At 40.0% G+C, this 19,201-nt stretch overlaps 1 protein-coding gene across 2 annotated transcripts in view; it reads left to right on the plus strand.

Annotated features, from left to right (window-relative positions):
• Positions 1–279: 279 nt before the first annotated feature.
• Positions 280–19,201, plus strand: part of ZEB2 (zinc finger E-box binding homeobox 2) — a 277,673-nt gene continuing 258,751 nt past the window's right edge. Inside the window, exons 1-2 of one of the 2 annotated variants that reach the window (XM_030208898.1) lie at positions 280–680; positions 2,840–2,981. In XM_030208898.1, coding sequence (XP_030064758.1) covers positions 2,909–2,981 — 73 coding nt within the window. In that variant the 5' untranslated portion in view covers positions 280–680; positions 2,840–2,908. Of the gene's footprint in view, positions 681–2,667; positions 2,982–19,201 lie in introns of those variants that run through there. The other variant, XM_030208899.1, reaches the window with a different exon arrangement.

Here is a 19,201-nt window from a genome sequence, read left to right on the forward strand (position 1 = left end):
TATATCTATAATCATTTTAATGTCTGAGAATTCTGTGCCGATTAAATTGTTTTGTAGAGAGAGACAGCTTAAAGTGAAGGTTTCGCTCTAACTTTCAGTTCTTTGGGGTTATCTAGTTCTGTGAACAGTGCAAACGCTTCCAGCCCTGTTGTATCCAGTAGGATTTAGTGAGGAGGATAATGATGCCAAAGAGTTGATGGCTAGGGAGGGAGGGAGGAGGAGGGGCTGAAGGAGGGAGGTGGAATTTCATTTCTTCCACTAAGCGTTTGTCGAGACTTCAAGGTATAATCTATCCCAGATCCTTTCCCAGAGAAGAAACTTGGTGATCACGTTTCCCACATGATGCTCACGTTTGGTGCTCTTCAATTATCCCTCCCTACAAAGATAGGTGGCGTGTGTTACAGGGTCTCTCCTCTCCGTAATACGGAGAAGAAAAAGAAAAAAATGTCATTAGAAGAGGCGTAACACGTCAGTCGTCCCCAGGTTTGTGTTTCCTGGAGTGGCAGAGAGAGATCAGTCCTAACCTGCCCAGCAGGAATAACGGTCCTTCTTGCAACTCTTTCCAAGGCTTATAATTTTCTCCAGGACACTCAACCTTTGTTTTCATTTTTTTTTTTTCTGGTTCTTCATGTTCCTTGTTCTCACGATTTCTTGACCGTACTATCAACAGGGTTTTGCAGGTAGGCGTTACTTGTGTTTTCTGTTTTGTTTTGTTTTTACAGGTATGCAGTTTAAACTGAGGTGATTTTATTTTGGGGAGGGGGGTGGTGCTTTGGAGATTTTAACCAAAGTTTTTTTTAGGATACTGTGTTTTAAAATAACTTTACCTCGCACCTGGCCATGCAGGTACAAGGTATATCTGGTATTCAGACTGCTAAAATTCCATTTGGAGAAGTAGATATGATTTTGTTACTACAATTTACTATCACAACTGAGGCAATATATCAAAATACGAAAGTTTACAGTTACCTGTCAAGGATTTAAAAAACTACTATATATGAATTCTAGAGGACAGATTTTTCTTTTTCTTTTTAGATATGTAGATTCTCATATGCTTTCTGGCTTTTCAAAAGAATTTGCACATGAGTGTGATTGATTTTTTGACTGTTTAATAAGTTTCATTTCTTTATTTGTGTATGTGTGTGTGTGTGTGTGTGTATATATATAATAGCACTTCAGCTGTTGGAATCCGAAATAAAGAAGTGAAAGTAATGACTGAATCTGAACATCAATTATAAAAGGAATAAAAATTGAGTTGAAGACTTAAAAACATATAACTTATTTCCCTATTTAACACCAGAAAGGAAAACTGAAGTGTATTTTTCTCAGTTCTTCCACAACTGGGGATTTAGATTTGTGGAACACTAGACGAACAGGAGAAGGAGTTTTGTGTTCTTGTGAATTTGTTATCTTGTACTCACTTTGGTATCTTATGTTCTAAAGATCCGTGATCACAGAGATTATTAACCCCCGTGTTAGAAATAACTTACAAAGATAAAAGTTTGCCCCCCTCTCTCTCTCTCTCACACACACACACACACACACACACACAAAACTAAATTTATTTACCTGAACATGTAAGTCTAAACATGCATAATTGATAAACACTATAACACTATTTATACCCAGGTACAGTGTGTGTGTGTGTGTGTGTGTGTGTGTGTGTGTGTGTGTGTGTGTGTGTGTGTTACTTCTGCCCTGACTGATACTTCAAGCCTGACTACTGACTATACTGGGGGGGGGACAGACGGACTAGGAAACGGTTAAATCTTATCACAGATTATTTCTAAAATATTTTATTTAGATCTCTCTGCTACTCAAGCTGGGATCATTTAAAGAATTACGAATGAGCTATGGCTGTTCAGGCTTTGTGAAAGTTTTACTGTATTGGAGACAATGGATGTGAAGCTGAGATGTGTTTTGTTCAGAAGGGTAGGGGTTAATTGCTCTTGTTTTACAGTTTGCATCTGTTACATCTTTTACAGCCTCTGTTTAAACGAATCCTCAAGTCAAATCCCTTTAAAGCTACACAGCATCTTCTTTCAAGATTGACTTGATTCCAGAAGCCTTATATCAGCCCAACCAACTCCCCCACCCCCCAGCCCTCATCAATGCTACCCCACCCCCATTTTGACTGATTCCACCCCAACACACGCAGGACAGTTGTATTCTAATGTGCAAAAGTTTGCAAGACAAGCGTGAGCCCAAAGCCTTAAAACTCTCTCTTTTTTTTTTTTTTTGGCTTGATTTGATGAGCCTAGCTGAGGTTCCTACAGTGAGCAGTGTGGTCAGTCAAAGGGGGGGGGGGGGGGGGTTAGCGTTCTCCTATCTACAATGAAACTGGGGAAAGAGAAGCCCAAAGCAATAGCTGAGCCTGTGAGTGCTCTGCATCCCAGTGAATGGGACTGTCCCTTACCGTATTATGCACTACTTACTGTAAGCATCCGCCTAAATGTGCTTGATTTGTATAAGATGGCATTTCATACACGGCATAAGTTACAGTCTCATGCTAAAGTACTTCCAAGAGAAAAGTGGTCCGCCTAGCCCTGAGTTAAACAGCACACTGTAAAACACTGCTCAATACTGTGCATTCCCACATACGGTCATGAGTTATGACTCATTTTTGAAGATGTAATTCTTGTCTCTGATCTCTTAGCTGTGCAGCAAGAAATGCATTAATAATAACAACAGAAAGCCCGACCTAAGGAAGGGCCAACTTAATTTGTTTCGCCCGGGACCTCTCCTTGCTGGGTTCTTTTGAATATTTTGGTTAAATTTGGCGCCGTGCATTTAAATGGGATATACCAAAGCCCACATTGTTGCTGTGTTTGGTTGTTAGATAGAGTCTGCGTGCTGCTGAATCAGGGAGTCGAGTCCATGCGAACTGCCATCTGATCCACTCTTATCAATGAAGCAGCAGATCATGGCGGATGGCCCCAGGTGTAAGAGGCGAAAACAAGCCAATCCAAGAAGGAAAAACGGTAAGAAACCCCGAATAAAACCTTTGCTTTCGACTCCAGCAGGGAGGGGAGGGGGGGTGGAAAAGCCCAGGGTTGCCAGCGATCGCTTTGTGGCAGAGATCGGCAGTTGTAATTTCTAGAGGTTAAATAGACTTAAAAGGAGTCCCAGCCAGGGAAAGTGAGTGTCAAAAGCAGCGGGATCCAAGACCTCTTTCTCGTCTGAAGTCTTAACAGCAGCGTTTCTTTTCCTCTAAAAGATTCCTCCAAAGAAGTCCAGATTGTGAGTCGCCAGAGTCCCAGATCTGGGCTTCAGTTGTGAGTTCTAGAAATTCACTGGGCGTGTGGGACAGAAACCTTAGAGCGGAGCTTGAATGCAAGGCTGAAAGTTTCTTGCCTCCGTCCTTTGCAGTGCTTCCTGCCTAACGGTACTTGGCTCTTATTCCCTCCAGCCTGCTTCCAGTCGCCCGCTGACACTGTTAGATTTCTTTCTTTCTTTCTTGTGTGTGTGTATGTTTTGGTTTGATTTTTTTTTTCTTTTCTTTGCGTTTGTTTCCTCCAGTGTCAGAGAGGATCCACTCACAAAACCTGTAGGACTCAACATAGCCCAGACACTTTCTTGTTACTTTCATATTGTCAGAACCACACAAGCCCTTTGCTCGTTATGTCAAAAGGGCGGGGGAGGGGGTTAGGGTAGCGAGGGGGGTTATATTTGGGCAATCTGATGGGGGGGGGGGGGGAGAAAAAAAAAAAGACCTGGGTGACTCCAGAAACCAAACAGAAGGGGAGGAAAAAAAAACGAACAGATATAAATGATGGTTACTTTTATTTCAATTATAACCTGGATCGAAAAAGAAACTTCATTAATATGTGCACTCTCCGTCCATAGCTATCATCCCCTGCCTGAACAGGCTGGCAGTAGGGCTGGGTTCAATTGGAAGTGGCTTTATTGTGTGATATCACCTTTTCTCCCCTCACTTTTTTTTTATTACAGGTTAAAAGCGTATATCTCTGTGATTTCTTTTTCTGTCCCTTGACTTGGAGCCTCAGATCCTTGAATCCCCCCTTCCTTGTCTCCACTTTAAAGAACTTTCACATTGGGTCCAGCGGCAGGGACAGTGTTTTTCTCCACCTCAGATTTGTCTCTGAATTCCTTAGTCACTTGTACAGTTTAAGCAGAAAACTAAAGGACACTGATGACAGAATTGGGATTAGAAGCCTGGCGTTCATTTTGTTTTATAGGTTGTGTTTGGATATGTATTAGTGTTTCTGTTGGCCCTGCCTTGTTGTGATGGAGGTATCGAGCCCCATATGGAGGAGTGATAGAGGAATGTTTAGTAAGGAACTGCTCATTTTGTCCTGGTTTCCTTTTTGTATTGTCCTTTATCTATTTGGCATTGCTTATAATTAAAGAAATTTAAAAAAAGAAAAAAGAACTGGAGATATACTGAAAGGCTGCAAACGTTAGCGTTGTCAATTTTAACATTTTCCACTGTTTTCTGGCATTATTTAAGGTGGTCCTCATGGAGGAGACCTCCCCTTCCCCTCATCTCAGAGTAATTTACTAGACACTAAAATTACACCTAACGTTTCCCTCTCCTCTCTTGTGTTTCCTCCATTCTTTTTATTAAATGTTGGCTATTGATTTTCTGAAAATCAATATCGGTTGTGGGGCTTTTTTCCCTTGCAAGTATCTAAATCAAGATTGCTGATCAACAGGAAAACAAAAGCTTTGTGTCAAGTTGTCTTTTCTTTTTTTCTAATGTTAAAGAGTCATTTTTGAGAGGAAAGGAAAGAAAGAGATTGAAAGCAAGTGTTCTCTAGTAAAGAATATTTGAAATGTTTGCTGGTCTCATCTGTATTGCGTGCAGGTTTTAGTTAGTGTCTCATCTTGAGCGTGTTAAAGATATGACATGCGCTGTGGCTGGTGTTTACACCTATATTCTATGTTGTCCTAAACCTGTCATTTTACAAAAAAATAAGCTGTGTGACCTTGCAAAGTCAGCGTAACAACTAATTTCATGTATGCACAGAGAGGCTACTTCCACTGGCCCAATATTTTCACAGATTTCAATAACTTGTGACACTTTGGGAGGGAAAGTTAAATTAGAATTTTGCAGGTAACTATGAAATTGATAAAACTTTACTGAAAGTCTCACCATTGATTATATGACCCCCCCTTAATGTTCTCATTTCATCATAACATCTGTTTTAAAAAAAAAAAATCTTATTTTTCAAATGGCTTTTTTGACAAAAATAAAATGTGGTCAAATAATTAGTTTACTGGTGGCTAGGAAATGCCCTGCTTTGAGTAGCAAGTAAGCGACGGTTTTTCAATTCATTTCCTCTCCCTCTCCTGTCAAGCACAGATCCAAAGCCTTTCCCTTTGGGAATTGCAAGGATTTATCTAAACTGAGTGGATTTTGCTTCTCTCCTGAATTCATGGAAAGATGTCAGTCCCGAGCTTGTGTCTTTGCTGATAACATTAAATATGATGATGCTTATCGGAAATCATAGCAATACCTCGAAATGCTATGGAATAAAGCAAAAAAAAAAAAAAAGAGAAATGCATGCTGAGGAGAACGACATCAAGAAATGTTTGTTTGTTTTTAATGACGCCAAAGGAAAAAAAAAAGAGATTAAGAAAGGTACATTTGCAGAGCTTCTTTCTAGCTTTTGTAAGAATAGTTAGGGCTCAGAATTAGATGTAGAGTGGGGGGGGGGGGGGGGGGAGGCGACTTCTAAGTCACCAAGGATTTCACAGGACAGTATAATTGAGTACAAGAGGGGAGGAAAGTGCATGAAAGAAATCAAACATACATTAAAAAAAAAATAAACAAGTTCTGTTGAAGCGAGTAATAATAATAATAATAATAGGAGGAGGGGGAAGAGGTGGGAAAAAAAAGTGGAAGCCCTGGAATGTTAGTCGGTTTTAGCAACTTAAGTCAGATGATCCTATGTCTCCTGACTCACTTTGTGACACTTTCCCTTATTTGAAAAAAAAAAAAAATACTTTCTTCCTTGATTACACCCCTCCTCCCCCCCCCGCTCAACAGTTCCAGGCAGCCCTTTTGAAGATCTCGCCATTAAACATAGATGTCTGCTTAAATGCTGCAGAATTAAACTTTGCAAGCCTTTAAATGAAACGACCTGCTGTTTACTGCAGTTTAATTTGAGTTGCCTATAAAACGCACCAGTCTATGTTATTTGCCTAAAACTGCGTCTTAATAAGGTGAAGGTGAGCGCTGCTGCCTCTCTCCTGTGAAGTTTGTGTTAAAACATAAAACCCGAGGGTTTCCTCCTCCCCCACCCGCACAACAAAAACAGTGGTCAGTTTTCATAGATCAGAGTTTGCCAGGATGAGTTTTTTTTCCCCAGTCTTTTGCTCCAGCTTCCCTAAGTCGTCTGGGTTTTATTGATCTAAACAAGGTACTGATAATGAAAATATTAGCTGTGGCTTTGTTGTTTTTTTTTTAAGTTTATTGATTGATTGACTGACTTATTTATCTATTTATAGTGAACTGAATTGCAATCTGAACCGACGGATAGGCATTGTCATCATTTTCAACTCTTAATTCTGGCCTCCTATATGAGAATCTTTGGAGGATTAAAAGTGCGCGTTAGTATCCTAAAGATTTTTGGCAGTGGAGTTTAGCCGATGGGAAATTGTCACTGCTTGCGTATTTGCATAAACTTACAAATGTGTGCTCATACAGTGGGAAACAAAACCTGAGAGGCATGCTTTGGACAGTAGCATAGGTCAGCTTTGGGAATACACACATGCCCAGTTGCATTTACAAGCGTGAAAATCCGTTGCAAATCGATCGCCTTTAAAGTTCATTATTCAGTTTATTATTGTGATTTTGAAGAAGTCTTATGTGTGAGAGAGTTTTGGAAAATGTCACGCATCGTGTTCATTAGAAATTCTGACGCATAGCAAGATGTGTGTATATGTCAGGCTTAGGCTGTTTATTATATTTGGGTACACAGCTAATTGTGATATTTTAAAAGTGGTCTATTACACTGCAAGTATTGGAGGTGTCACTTGCCAGTACACGATCACCATTTTTTTTCTCTCAATCTCTCTCTCTCTCTCTCTCTCTCTCTCTGATGCGCAGAAAACTTTTGGAAAATTTCTTTCATCCTTGAGTGACAAAAATTTATTCTCAGAGAAGGTTGAAAATTTTGTAGAAGAAAAAAAGCTGAAATGCTTATAGTTAATGAATGAATCAGTAAAAAAACAACATGATTTAGGGAAATTGTGTAGCAACCTTTCTAGTAGAGTGCTGATTCCCTTAAAACGTTTCGTGCACCATTTGCATGAGCTATTTTAAAAGCTTTGAAGGTGTATTCTCTCTTTTTTGTCAGTAAAAAAAAAAAAATCTCTTTGTCCATTTTGCAAAACCCAGAGCTTCCCAAGGTAGGCACTTATTTTGTGCCTGTGACATAGAGGGTGGGTGGGTGGGGGGAGTTCAGGTCTGCAGTGCTCACAGACAATTGATCGTCTGCTCTAATGTGTTTCATTTACATGTTTATAACGTCAGTGGTACTGGGGTGTCCACTGTACCATTCATTGCAGCATTCCCACAAGGGTGCAATTGTCTGAATAGCCAAGGCCGACACCTTTTTGCTTGCTCTTTAGTTGTCTCTGCAGAGTATGAAAAAAAGAGACTGAAAGTTAAAATGAAGAAACACCTTGGAAAATAATGTGGAAATTAAGTGATGTTACCAGAGTAGGTATGAAAATGGGAATGAAGTATGATCTAGTCAATGCTGTAAAATACTTTTGAGAACAATCAAAGTAATGGTTCTTACCATAAAGAAGTGTTGCATTCCCCCCCCCCTCTCTCTCTCTCTCTCTCTTTTAATGCTGTCTCATTTTTTCAGCTTAAGTGCATTCGTGAACCTCAGAAAGTGGTTATGTGTGCTAATTACAATTTGTGACTTCTGTAGATATTTACATGTCTTTGTATATGTCATTTAGCATCAGCTTACCACTTGGAAAATCTATTGAACGAATTTTAGTTATCAGAAAGCACAAAGTTTGAAAAGTAAGATTTTAGTATTTACCTATGGAGAGTTTTTAGTGAAAATAATAGCATTTGTTAGATTTTTCTGAAAATAGTTCACTTAGCTATCCATGCACTCTTTTAAAAGTATTGAGGAGGGGGGGGGGGGCTGTACAATTTTCTTTTGTAATATATTGCATCTGAAGGATCTAGGGGTTTTGATTTTAGGGTTTTTTTTAACAGATAAACACTGACAGAGCACCCAAATGAAAAAAACAAATAAACAAAAAAACATAGGTGTACAATAGATAAACATCATAAAACCCCATGTCCTCCTGTACTCTGTCACCCCTCCCCTGGTCATCCTGTATCCTCCCCTCAGTTTCTATGACTTTTCGGAACTAAGGACTTCTAAATGACACAAATGTATGTATATATTTGATTTCGTTGGATAAGTCCCCAGCAATAGTACCTGTGGCCTGATAACATCAGTAAATACTTTTTGTAACCTTAAAAAAAAAAACCACTAGCTAGCTGGAAAATAAACACCTACAATTACAATTTATGCATACCGAAGAACAGAAACCCTAATGACAAAGTAATATAAAGCACATATTTAAATAGCTATGTAACATACTATACATATTTATCTGGCAGATTAAATAGAATAGGAATTCATCTAAAATAGGTTTCACATTCAAGACGTGAAATTGTGTCCTGGTTATTACAATCAAGGTGCGTGTATAAAGGAAAGCACTAACTTCTGGTGTGTGATAAAAAGATAACTTTTATCATTTTGTTGGGACTTTTGTTCAAATTGTGCCTGTTTGTAGGGTTGTTGGGGGTTTGGGTTTTTTTTTTGTTTGTTTGTTTGCCTTGCAGGGAAGGCACAGAGTAGATGCACCGTTAGCTGAACCCCTGACACGGCGGTCTTTTGAATGCCTTAGGTATGATTTCACTTTCGCTCACATCAATGCTGACCTGAATGCCTTTCATATCTGATCCGCTGTGTCTCTCCCAGTAAACATCCCCTGAGGGGAGAACAAAGAAAGGGGCTCTTCTTCTCCTTAATCACAATTCAGCCCTTTCACCGCCGGCAGGCAACATTTGCATTCTGCAACAGAAAGCCAAGATGAAAAGGGGGGGAAAAAAAGAGAGTGAGAAGAAGGGGGGGGGGGGGGAGAAAGCAGAGGGTGGAGGCTGAGTAAAATAACTTAGGTGTTTGTCGCTGTTTGTTGGGCTTCCCTTAGTTACAAGCTTTATATAGCTTATGCTGTAGCCAGCCTTGGCTCTACTGACAGGCAGATAGTGTTACGGGATGGCATGCCTGTACTATTCATGGCCACTCGCTCTAGCACTTGAGGTAAAAAGTGTCACAGAGAGATCAAATTCTGCTCTTGACAAGTCCGTTATTCTTAAGTCAGGTGTGTGTTTTTTTTCTTGCAGCTCTTGACTGCTACCTGCTATTATTATTATTTTGGAGTCCTCCCAATACTAGCTACAGATGAATCTTTTCCAGGCAGAATTTCGAATTGCCCATTTGGCTGTGCTGTGGACTGATATGAAAATAGGGATGTGGCAAGGAAGTATTTGCATGGGGCCCCCCCTGAAATTCCTAATTTTGCTGTGGTCCAGAAGCTGTATGGGGGTGAAAGGGGACTTTGGAAAGCAAGTTGTGTTATACACAGTAAAGTTCAGCAATGTTACAGTTCATTAATTCATTCATTTAAGCAACTTTCAAAATATCCCCCAGGTCATTTAATATTTCTTCAGAAGATAGGTGTCTTTGCCCTACCCCTCTTAACATGTCAAATTACAAACAGAAAGGATTCGGTTGTATTATCCTGTTTTCTTTTGTTTGTTTTATTGTGTTTTGTGTTTTTGAGGAGAGGTTTATTTATATAGGGATCCTGATTACTAAGGAGTATTGAAGCCACTTCAAGCAGACCTGTCAAATTTTACTTTCTTTGCCTACACATGTAATCTGTTAAATATAATATACACTTGCAGGCACAGAATGAACCACAGCATAGCAGACACGTTTTCATCTCGTCTAGCTCCTTCCTACCAAATTATCATTGTTTTCCAAAGGCTCCTCTTCGGACACTGACAAGTTTTCAATAGGAAATAGATTTAGGTTTTCATATAACTTTAAAGAGGCATTTTGAGAAAGCAGCAGCCTGAACATTTCAGAGACCGAGGTTGTGGTACATTTTTGGCAATACATGCAAACTAACCAAGATGTTATCAAGTTGAACAGAAGCATGGGATAAAGGTTCCTGATTTTCAACCCCCTTCCCCCTCTCCCCTCCAAAAAAAAAGATTTAGAAACATTGGTATAAAACAAGAGAGATTATCTCTACACCTTCCATCCCTTTCCCCACCTCCATGACCCAAGCAGTGGAGTATTTAGGAAGATTTACTTCAGTAAACACCTTTGGACACTTGGTAGGGGTGGGGGGCAAGTAGGAGTCTGTTTGCAAAAGGAAGCTTTTGTTAGGTGAGGTGCTGGGATAATGCTTTACCAGGCAGCTGTGATATTAACCTACACAGCAATGCCAGAAATCTATTTAACTCTTTGTGTGCTGTGCACTTTCACTTGACAGATAAGAGTCTTCTTTCCTGGATTTTTCTTTGGCGATTGCTCAGTCAAGATTGCTCTCATTAAATACATTTTTAAACCTATACGGCACAATTTAAACACTTTGACCTTTTAAATAAGGCTATTTTGTTTATGTGTTTGTTCTGTTTGAACTAGTTTAGGTTATTTTAAGGATCTGGGTAAGATTTTTGAGTGGGAAGAAAACTATAGCCCATCAACATTTAGGAGTTGCATGCAAAGTGTGACATTGTGCTTTGAGTATGCTTAAGGGAGAATCCTTACAGAATGATGCACTTAATAACACTCTAATGAATTATCTTAATACAAATAATTTGTAATAGACCGTAAAGCAAGACAGTGCAATGCATTTTTAGCAATTTTGCAAGGTAGTATTGGTACTATAGAGAAGATGATCCTGCCTTGTTTAGCAGTTTGGAAAAGCAATAACTTACTAACATGAAATTTGAGCCATAAACTTGAAAACTTGTGCAAAGCAGGTTCTGATCACAACAGCTCTATGTTCACATCAGAAAGCCACACAAGATGCTGCAAACTTCTTTCAAGGTTCATCAATGCATATGTAGAAGCTGTATCGTACCCTGTGCTATCAACAACTAGTATATCGTGCGTTTCCCTCCACCATAGTAACGAATACAAATTAACAACATTGCTGAGAGGAATGAGTTAATGGGTTATTTTTTGCTGGGCATAAGAATAACTTTACAGGTGTTGTTTTTTTTTAGTTTAGAAAAGATTTCCTTATTAAGTTTTTTTTTTAAGTGTAGGTGTCAATGTTAGAACAGTCACAAATGTGTGAAGAACTAAAGGGTATGAGACATGACAGAATTAAAGGTGTTTGCTATGTTGTTACACCGTGTGTCAAGCAAGCTCCCTTTGTCACAGCCTCCTGGTGATTTGACAGTGCAGATCCACTTCCCTCTTAGGTGATACAGCAGTTTTCAAGTTGAGTTACAAATACAGCGCACCCCACCCCCTCCTCCCAACTATAAGGTTGCCTACCGCACTCAGCCTCCTCCTTCTAAAGTCCCCTTCTTTCTCCACCTTATAGGAAGCCCCTTACTCTCTATAACAGACCTATTACAGGCATGGAAGAAGGGCCTTATACAGAGGGTGCTCTGTATTCCAAATCTGAAGGCAACAGCAGTGCTGTAGAAGTTGGCATTGGCTGTCGTGCTGGCAGAGATGCCGTCTGCCAAATCATCCAATAATTAAGTGTTATGTTATTCGTATGAACGATCAAGCATGTGGTATTCCTTCTGAAATCAAAAAAAAAAAGTGCTCAAAACTACAGGTTCCTTCCTACTTGGAGAACTTGGTCAGATCGCAATTCAGGGGTTGAATTTAATGATCTGGCACCATTTGGGATCTAATTGATCCTGGCAGGAATCCTAGCAGTAGTAATAATAATTATAAATTGTCAACTAAAAGTACGAAAATCAGCAAGGACTGACAGTGAGCTGCGCTCTGCTAACAGAGATGTTAAACTTCATTCTCCCTGACAGTGCACATTCTTCCTGTAGTTTATCTGGCAGGAAAGTTTAGGCCTTTGCAAAGTCATTTTCAGGAAGATATTAACAGTGCTATATCAGACACAGTAATTTAGACTCAAAGCACTGTATAGAGACAGTTCCAAGTTAGAATCATATGGGTCAGTGTCTAGGCCTCTATTCATTAAGCTATGTTAGCTGTGTAACATTAGAATTACTGTTTTTTTTAACAGTTATCATGATTACGTGTTAACAGTGAGCATAGCACTACAGTTAGCCCATGTGTTAAGCAGCTAACACAGAAAATGCAGTTGCTGAGAATGGAATAAGTAGGAAATGAGTGAAGATCCTGCCTTGTAGTTAACATGAAGGTCATTGTCGTGTGTTAACTGTTAGCGTGGAAGATAACATGCCACATTTAGTTACTCTTCAAGAGGTATAGCTAACTGCAACCTAAGTTATCTGAGGTGTAGGAAATGCATGGTAGCAAGCTTTGCTTTGTGCTAATGGCATGGCAGCCCCGTCGAAAATGCTAGCAATGTCCCCAACGGTTACTGCAGAGGTTTTGAACCTAATGTAACTTTAAATTTGCAGCAAACACATATTAAGGTGCAAAACCTTAGCATGCTTAATAAGGGTCAGAATACAAAACTAATGTAAACAGTGGGACTGAAATGAGTCTAACCAATGTAAGAGGGCAAGTCTAAGTCCTTATGCAAATGGCAGGGAAAAAAAATGCCTTTGGCCTCAATTGGCTAAATCAACAGTGGATTATGCCCAAATGTGCTCTCTGTAATATTTAAAGCAGTTGAAAGTAATTTTGCCAAGCCAGATGTTACGTTGGTTTGGCATAGTCTGCTAAATCTGAAATGTGGAAAGTTTATGAGTGTCGAAAGTGCATTGGTACGGCCTTTAATTTTAATAGCAGAAAAGCTTCTCTTTTTTTTTTTTCAGTGAATAGGCAAAAATGCAGACCTAGGACAAAATAATAGTAGCAGCGTGTTTGCCAGCTAGGTGTTCTTTACGATCATGCAGGCACTGTCGTTGGTAGAGCCATAAAGTGAAGATTAGCTATGGTGCCAGGGCATTAATACCATACCCTTCTTCCCTTTTATTCTAGCTATCTCAATTAAGGAACAAGAAAGTGCAGTCGTTTTAACGCATTTATTAAATAGTACCTGGAATGTATAAATGTAACACTCTAATATGAAATCGTGTGTAGAAATGGAAAATGCTTGTGAGTGACGCTTTACAATTGTGTTCAAAATAAAACAGAAATATAATTTGTAGAAGTAAATGGAACGTGGTTTTAGGATGTTCTTTATATGTTTCTTGGATCATTTTCTTTTTCTCAGATGTATTAGTTTCATCAGGATTCCAATAGCTTCTCCATACACGTTTTGGTAGCTGTTAGGATAATGGCAAAGCTCGACGAACGGGAGAGGATAGAATGTTGGATCGTGTGGGATCTTATGCGCTCATTTGCCAAGAAAGGTAGAGATCCAGTGAAGAAACTGGCAAAAAACTGCCTTCGATCAGGAGCAATATTTTACAGTTGGTCACAATCTATGGCTGGCATGTGGGATATATCTTTAGCGATCTGGACTGGAATAACTAGACAGAAGGGATGAGTCACTTACCTCTTATGTCCCTCATCTACCGTACTACTATGTTTTACTGATCTGCCCAAATAATACAGAATAATCCCATTGCTATATGCAGGGTTTCTGATTTAACTCCAACCTTAAAACTTCAAAGTTAAATGACAAACCGTAGTTGAAATGTGTATATAATTTTAATCAAGCAATTAAAAAATAATTGATAGGTTTAGAGAACTTCTTTACTCTTATTGCTACATTGATAATGACATACTGACATGTACTTAAGAGATAACAGTCATATTGCTTAGGTGGGCTAATAGAAGTGTACGTTTCTGTACTGAGATGATGACATGATGCCCACCTCGGTGCACCTTTGATTGCTGGTTGGAAAAGGCTTCTGGCAAGGTTGCAGACCAGAAGAAAATTATATCAGATCACCAGATAAAGGTATCATGACATCAAGCATTAGGACCTGATTTATTTTTTTAACATGTGGAAAAATTTCAATAAGTACAAATGTTCTTCCCAAATCCATTTGCTAATGTGCTGCTCAGTTGTGAAAACTGAAATCCACTTTGTGTTGTGCAGCAGTTTATGAGCCAAGATTTACTTGCCTGTTGCTCTAAATTTAAACTGTAGATTAAAAAAAAACAAAACTTGCAAATATAAAACGATGGGCAAAAAGTTTTGGGTTTTGATAGGGCAAATCATGACCCAAGAACTGTAGATGAGGTGATTGGTAACAGCTGCAAACATTTGGCAACACACCTTTTTCAATCTCCTTAAAAATATCTATTTCCAAATCATTTCTCCAGATCAGATCATTTTTCTGAGTTGCAATCTTTTGAAGAGCTGAGCTGGCAGCATCAAGTAACAGTGAGAACGAAAAGGTAGAATATATTCCCAGAAGGCCTCTGAGTTTCCATTGATACCAACCAAATGTCCCTAACTAGCTCATTTGCATTATACTGTTGTCTTATTCTTGTCTGTATTATTATCTTCATGCATCTCTGTGTTAAGATTCATTTTGTTTCACACCTTTGATCTGAAACCTCTAAGGGGACAATTCTACAACTGGGCATCTCCATTTAGGCACCCTGAGGGTGCACGGTAAGAGTGCATTCCCTAACAACATCTGAGTGCCCAGATTCTATTATAGAATTCTAGTGTAACCCGCTTTCAGCAGGTCTAACGTTTACATGTGTAACCCGGTATCAGAACGCCTAACATTAACACACTTGCAGTTAGGTTAGCCATTGATCTACTGTAACTATGGGCATGTAAATGTGGCACAGATACATGTAACTTATAGTATTTTGTAAGTTATACATGTAAGTTAGAGACCCGCCCATGTATATACCCCTCTATGGAACTTACACATGCCATTACAGAGTAGAGCTGCTGGCACTTTCACAGATGTGTACACTTACACACATAGGACTAGATTCTATATATCACACCTAAAAAATTGGCGTCAAAACATAATACACCTAGGCATAAGCCTACATTTCCATGCGGTTTACAGAATACACTGAGCACCCATCCACGCGACTAAATTTAGTTGCAGGTAGTGACGCCAAATAAAACTTGGTGTAAATGCTGATGCCTAAATTAAGTGCAGACCAGGTGTATTCTATAACCACTGCATAGATTTTAGAAATGCCCATGCCCCGCCCATTCTATGCCCATGGCCATGCTCCCTTTTCAACTATGCGACTTAGTATTTGTGTGCATCATGTTATAAAATATGCTTAGACAGTTCTGCATGTAAATTCTAATTAATGCCAATCACTGTCAATATGCTTGTTAAGTGGCAATTATCGACGCTGATTGCCTTGTTAACTAATTAAGCCGCATGCGCAAATCCAGAATACGACTGGATTGGCAAGTGCAACTCAAGTCGCACTATTTAGAATTCCGGGGATAGTATTGGTATTCTAGGAGGTGTGTAAATGCACCTAGATTATAAAATTGCCCTTATATTGGCAGCCTTTGGTGAATTATGATAGTAAAGCACAGTACTGTGGTGTAAGTTTGAGGAACATTTAAAATAGTCCTGAGACCCAGGAAGACTTAGGCCCAGATGCACAAAGGTCCCCGCAAAGAATAGTTCTGTATTTCCACCTTGGTAAAAATTACCGATTTGGAAGTACAGAGCGATTCCCAAAGCGAATCGCATGCAAATGAGCTGCTTTTACAAACAGCTCATTTGCATGCAATAGGGGGGAAGCCAGTCGGTCAGCTAAGCATTCGCAGAACAGCAAATCGCAAAGCATGGCTACTCTGCATATGCTCAGAGCGGTGCTTGTATACGGCTTTCATACACGCAAAGAAGCTGCATGTATGAAATCTGGTGCATAGCTTCATTTGTGAACTCTGGTGCAGTCTGTGCAGGTCCCTGATCAGATAATCCTAGGGGTTAAAGGCAAGTGGGAAGTGGACCAATGACTCCAGGGAAACGGGATACTGATGTATAAGGTACCACTTTATTCACAGACTCGACACACTGTGTTTCGGCCACAGGCCTGCCTCAGGAGTCTTAAATGATCCTTGGTACTAGAAATCAGTCTCGATGTCGGTTGGTCTTGATAAAGACCTTTGTAATATCCGACATCGAGACTGATCATTTAAGACTCCTGAGGCAGGCCTGTGGCCGAAACACAGTACTGTGTCGCGTCTGTGAATGAAGTGGTACCTTATACATCAGTATCCCGTTTCCCTGGAGTCATTGGTCCACTTCCCACTTCCCTTTAACTGTTGTGTTCTCGTGGGAGTTAGTGTTCATCCACCCCGGTGGATTACCTCCTCCCAGATAATCCTAGGGCCAGACTCTTCCAAGGCAGAAATGTATTCAATAGCAGGTTCATCCAGGGCAGCCGCTTTGTTTCACCGCACCACAGAAAGGAAAAGCGACTGTCCTGACAAGCCCCACTGAAATGTTGCTGGCACTTGTCCCACACTCTTCTCAAGTAGTTTCAAGCGAGAGGCATTGATCTTTGCTCCCATCTCTCGCACTCTCTGCCCTGATGATTTTGATGTGTGAAGCTCACTCAACTTTGGGGAGGTTTCCTTTTCTTTGCTGCTTTCCTGGGGTACTTGTGTCTTCCCTGCCCCCCCTCCCGCCACGGTCAGTGATCTTCCTGCTCCAGCATGCAGGTCCTTCTCCTCCTGCAGGAGTAGCAGAGGACCCTTGCAAGTCAACTTTGCTGTTTCCTACATTACTACAAGCCTGCGAGGGTTCTGTTCTTCTGTGTGTACATTAACAGAGAACCCTTGCAATCATGATAAACTGTTAGGACTGACAGCTCCAGATCTCTCTTTAAATTTTCCATGGTAAAGGTAGGGGCTGCTTCTGTGCATCATTCGGAAAATTGCTGTGCATTGCTTTGCATGCACATTTGTATAGTAATTAGCTCATTAAAATAATTTTGCATACAATTTTCGTTCGCTGCTACCATGACCAGAAAAGAGCTCGAAGAACCCTTTTGTGCATGTCTTGTTGTACTCCGTGCATGCTAAACTGGCTAGAGCCAGTGTAAAAACCACATTGCTGACTCATTATGTTTTGTACATCTGGGCCTCAATCTATATATGTCTCATTGGGTGGGTATAGAAAATGTATTTAGGGAAAGGATTTAAAAGCCAAGACAGAGGGAAGCTATAAATAGTGTCTAGCAAATTTAAGGCAACTAATAGATGATGGATAACATTGCCCAAAATTGCATGTATTAATAGAAGGAATTTACTAGATACTAGATCACTTAGGGTTGGATTCAGTAAATCGCACTGAAAATTCAGTGCTGGGTAAAATTGATACTAAGCACAATTCTATATAGACCCTTTATAGAATTGCGCTTATCACCAATTTCCATGCCTAACTTTAGGCACCAGACTTACGCCTGCTGAAACCTGGTATAAATGCTGGTGCCCAAGATAGGCATGCTGAGGCCGTGTTCTCTAATTCTATGTTGAACTTTTTGGAGTGCCCCTGTCATGCCCGCTTTTGAGTTACGCACTAGTAGAGTTAAGCGCTATGTGCTATAGAATAAAGTGCAGCCAGATGCATGTGCAAATTTTAATGAGCGCCAGTTACCATCAGTAATTGGCTGTTTCATCCAATTATTGATGTTAACTGGCTTGTTAATTAATTTGTGTGCCCATCTTGGGCGCACAGTTCTTGGTACCATACATAGAATCCGGGGGTTAGTGTGATGAAAGTGCAGCAAAATAACGACGAAAATGATAAAGGGGTTGGGACGACTTCCCTATGAGGAAAGGCTAAAGCGGCTAGAGCTCTTCAGCTTGTTGAAAAGGCGGCTGAGGGGAGATATGATAGAGGTCTATAGAATAATGAGTGGAGCTGAACGGGTAGATGTGAAGCGTCTGTTCACGCTTTCCAAAAATACTAGGACTAGGGGGCATGCGATGAAGCTACAATGTAGTAAATTTAAAACGAATCGGAGAAAAGTTTTCTTCACTCAACGTTTAATTAAACTCTGGAATTCGTTGCCAGAGAATATGGTAAAGGTGGTTAGCTTAGCGGAGTTTAAAAAAAGGTTTGGACGGCTTCCTAAAGGAAAAGTCCATAGACCGTTATTAAATGGACTTGGGGAAAATCCACTATTTCTGGGATAAGCAGTATAAAATGTTTTGTACATTTTTGGGATCTTGCCGGGTATTTGTGACTTGGATTGGCCACTGTTGGAAACAGGATGCTGGGCTTGATGGACCTTTGGTCTTTCCCAGTATGGCAATACTTATGTACCAAAATCCTTTCCTTTCAATTTTCATCATTCCAGTGCAGGCCAAAAAGTTTACAAATGCATAAGCTAAAACAAAAAAAAAAAGTCTGCTGTGACAGAGGCATTATTTCAAATTTCTTTTAAAAAACATGTACAGTTTGAAACTAGATGAAAGACTGAGAAATGTGGAGTTTTACACCTGTCCAGATAAAGTGTGAGGTAGCCATGCCATGTGAAAGCCACACCACATTTGATGTGTGTACTCTGATAGGGCTTCTCACCACAGTGTGCCCTGTACTGCCAAATTACAGTGTTGAACAAACACCTCCTCTGGGACAGTGTTAAATGTAGAGATAGGCTGACCAACCGGTCTCTGCAGTCCTCTGGAACACCATCCCCAGTACAGCTTTTCTGCCCCTCTCTCTATGGCCTGAGATTTGTGCAAAGCTGACCGGGTATTTCAACACTATCAGAATTGAGTAATTATTGACACTCCCGGAATCCTAAGCATCAAGTGCCTAAAATTGCACAGAAAGTCATTTCACTTCATGTTGTTTCTGCCTTTAAGTGTACACAATTGTTCTTAGGAACTTTTGCCAGCTAGGTAACTTCTGTTTTTTTTTTTCTTTCTTCTCCATTTTTAAAACATTTTTGCTTAATCATGTCAAGATAACACACCTCTTCCTCTACTGGTAGCAGCCACCCCTCCCCCCCCATGCATTTGGCTTTTAAGTTTACGAATTGCTCTCTGCAAGGGAGTTTTGGAGCCATATTCAATTTAA

Source organism: Microcaecilia unicolor, chromosome 7 (assembly GCF_901765095.1).
Source record: "Microcaecilia unicolor chromosome 7, aMicUni1.1, whole genome shotgun sequence".
Lineage (NCBI taxonomy): Eukaryota > Metazoa > Chordata > Amphibia > Gymnophiona > Siphonopidae > Microcaecilia > Microcaecilia unicolor.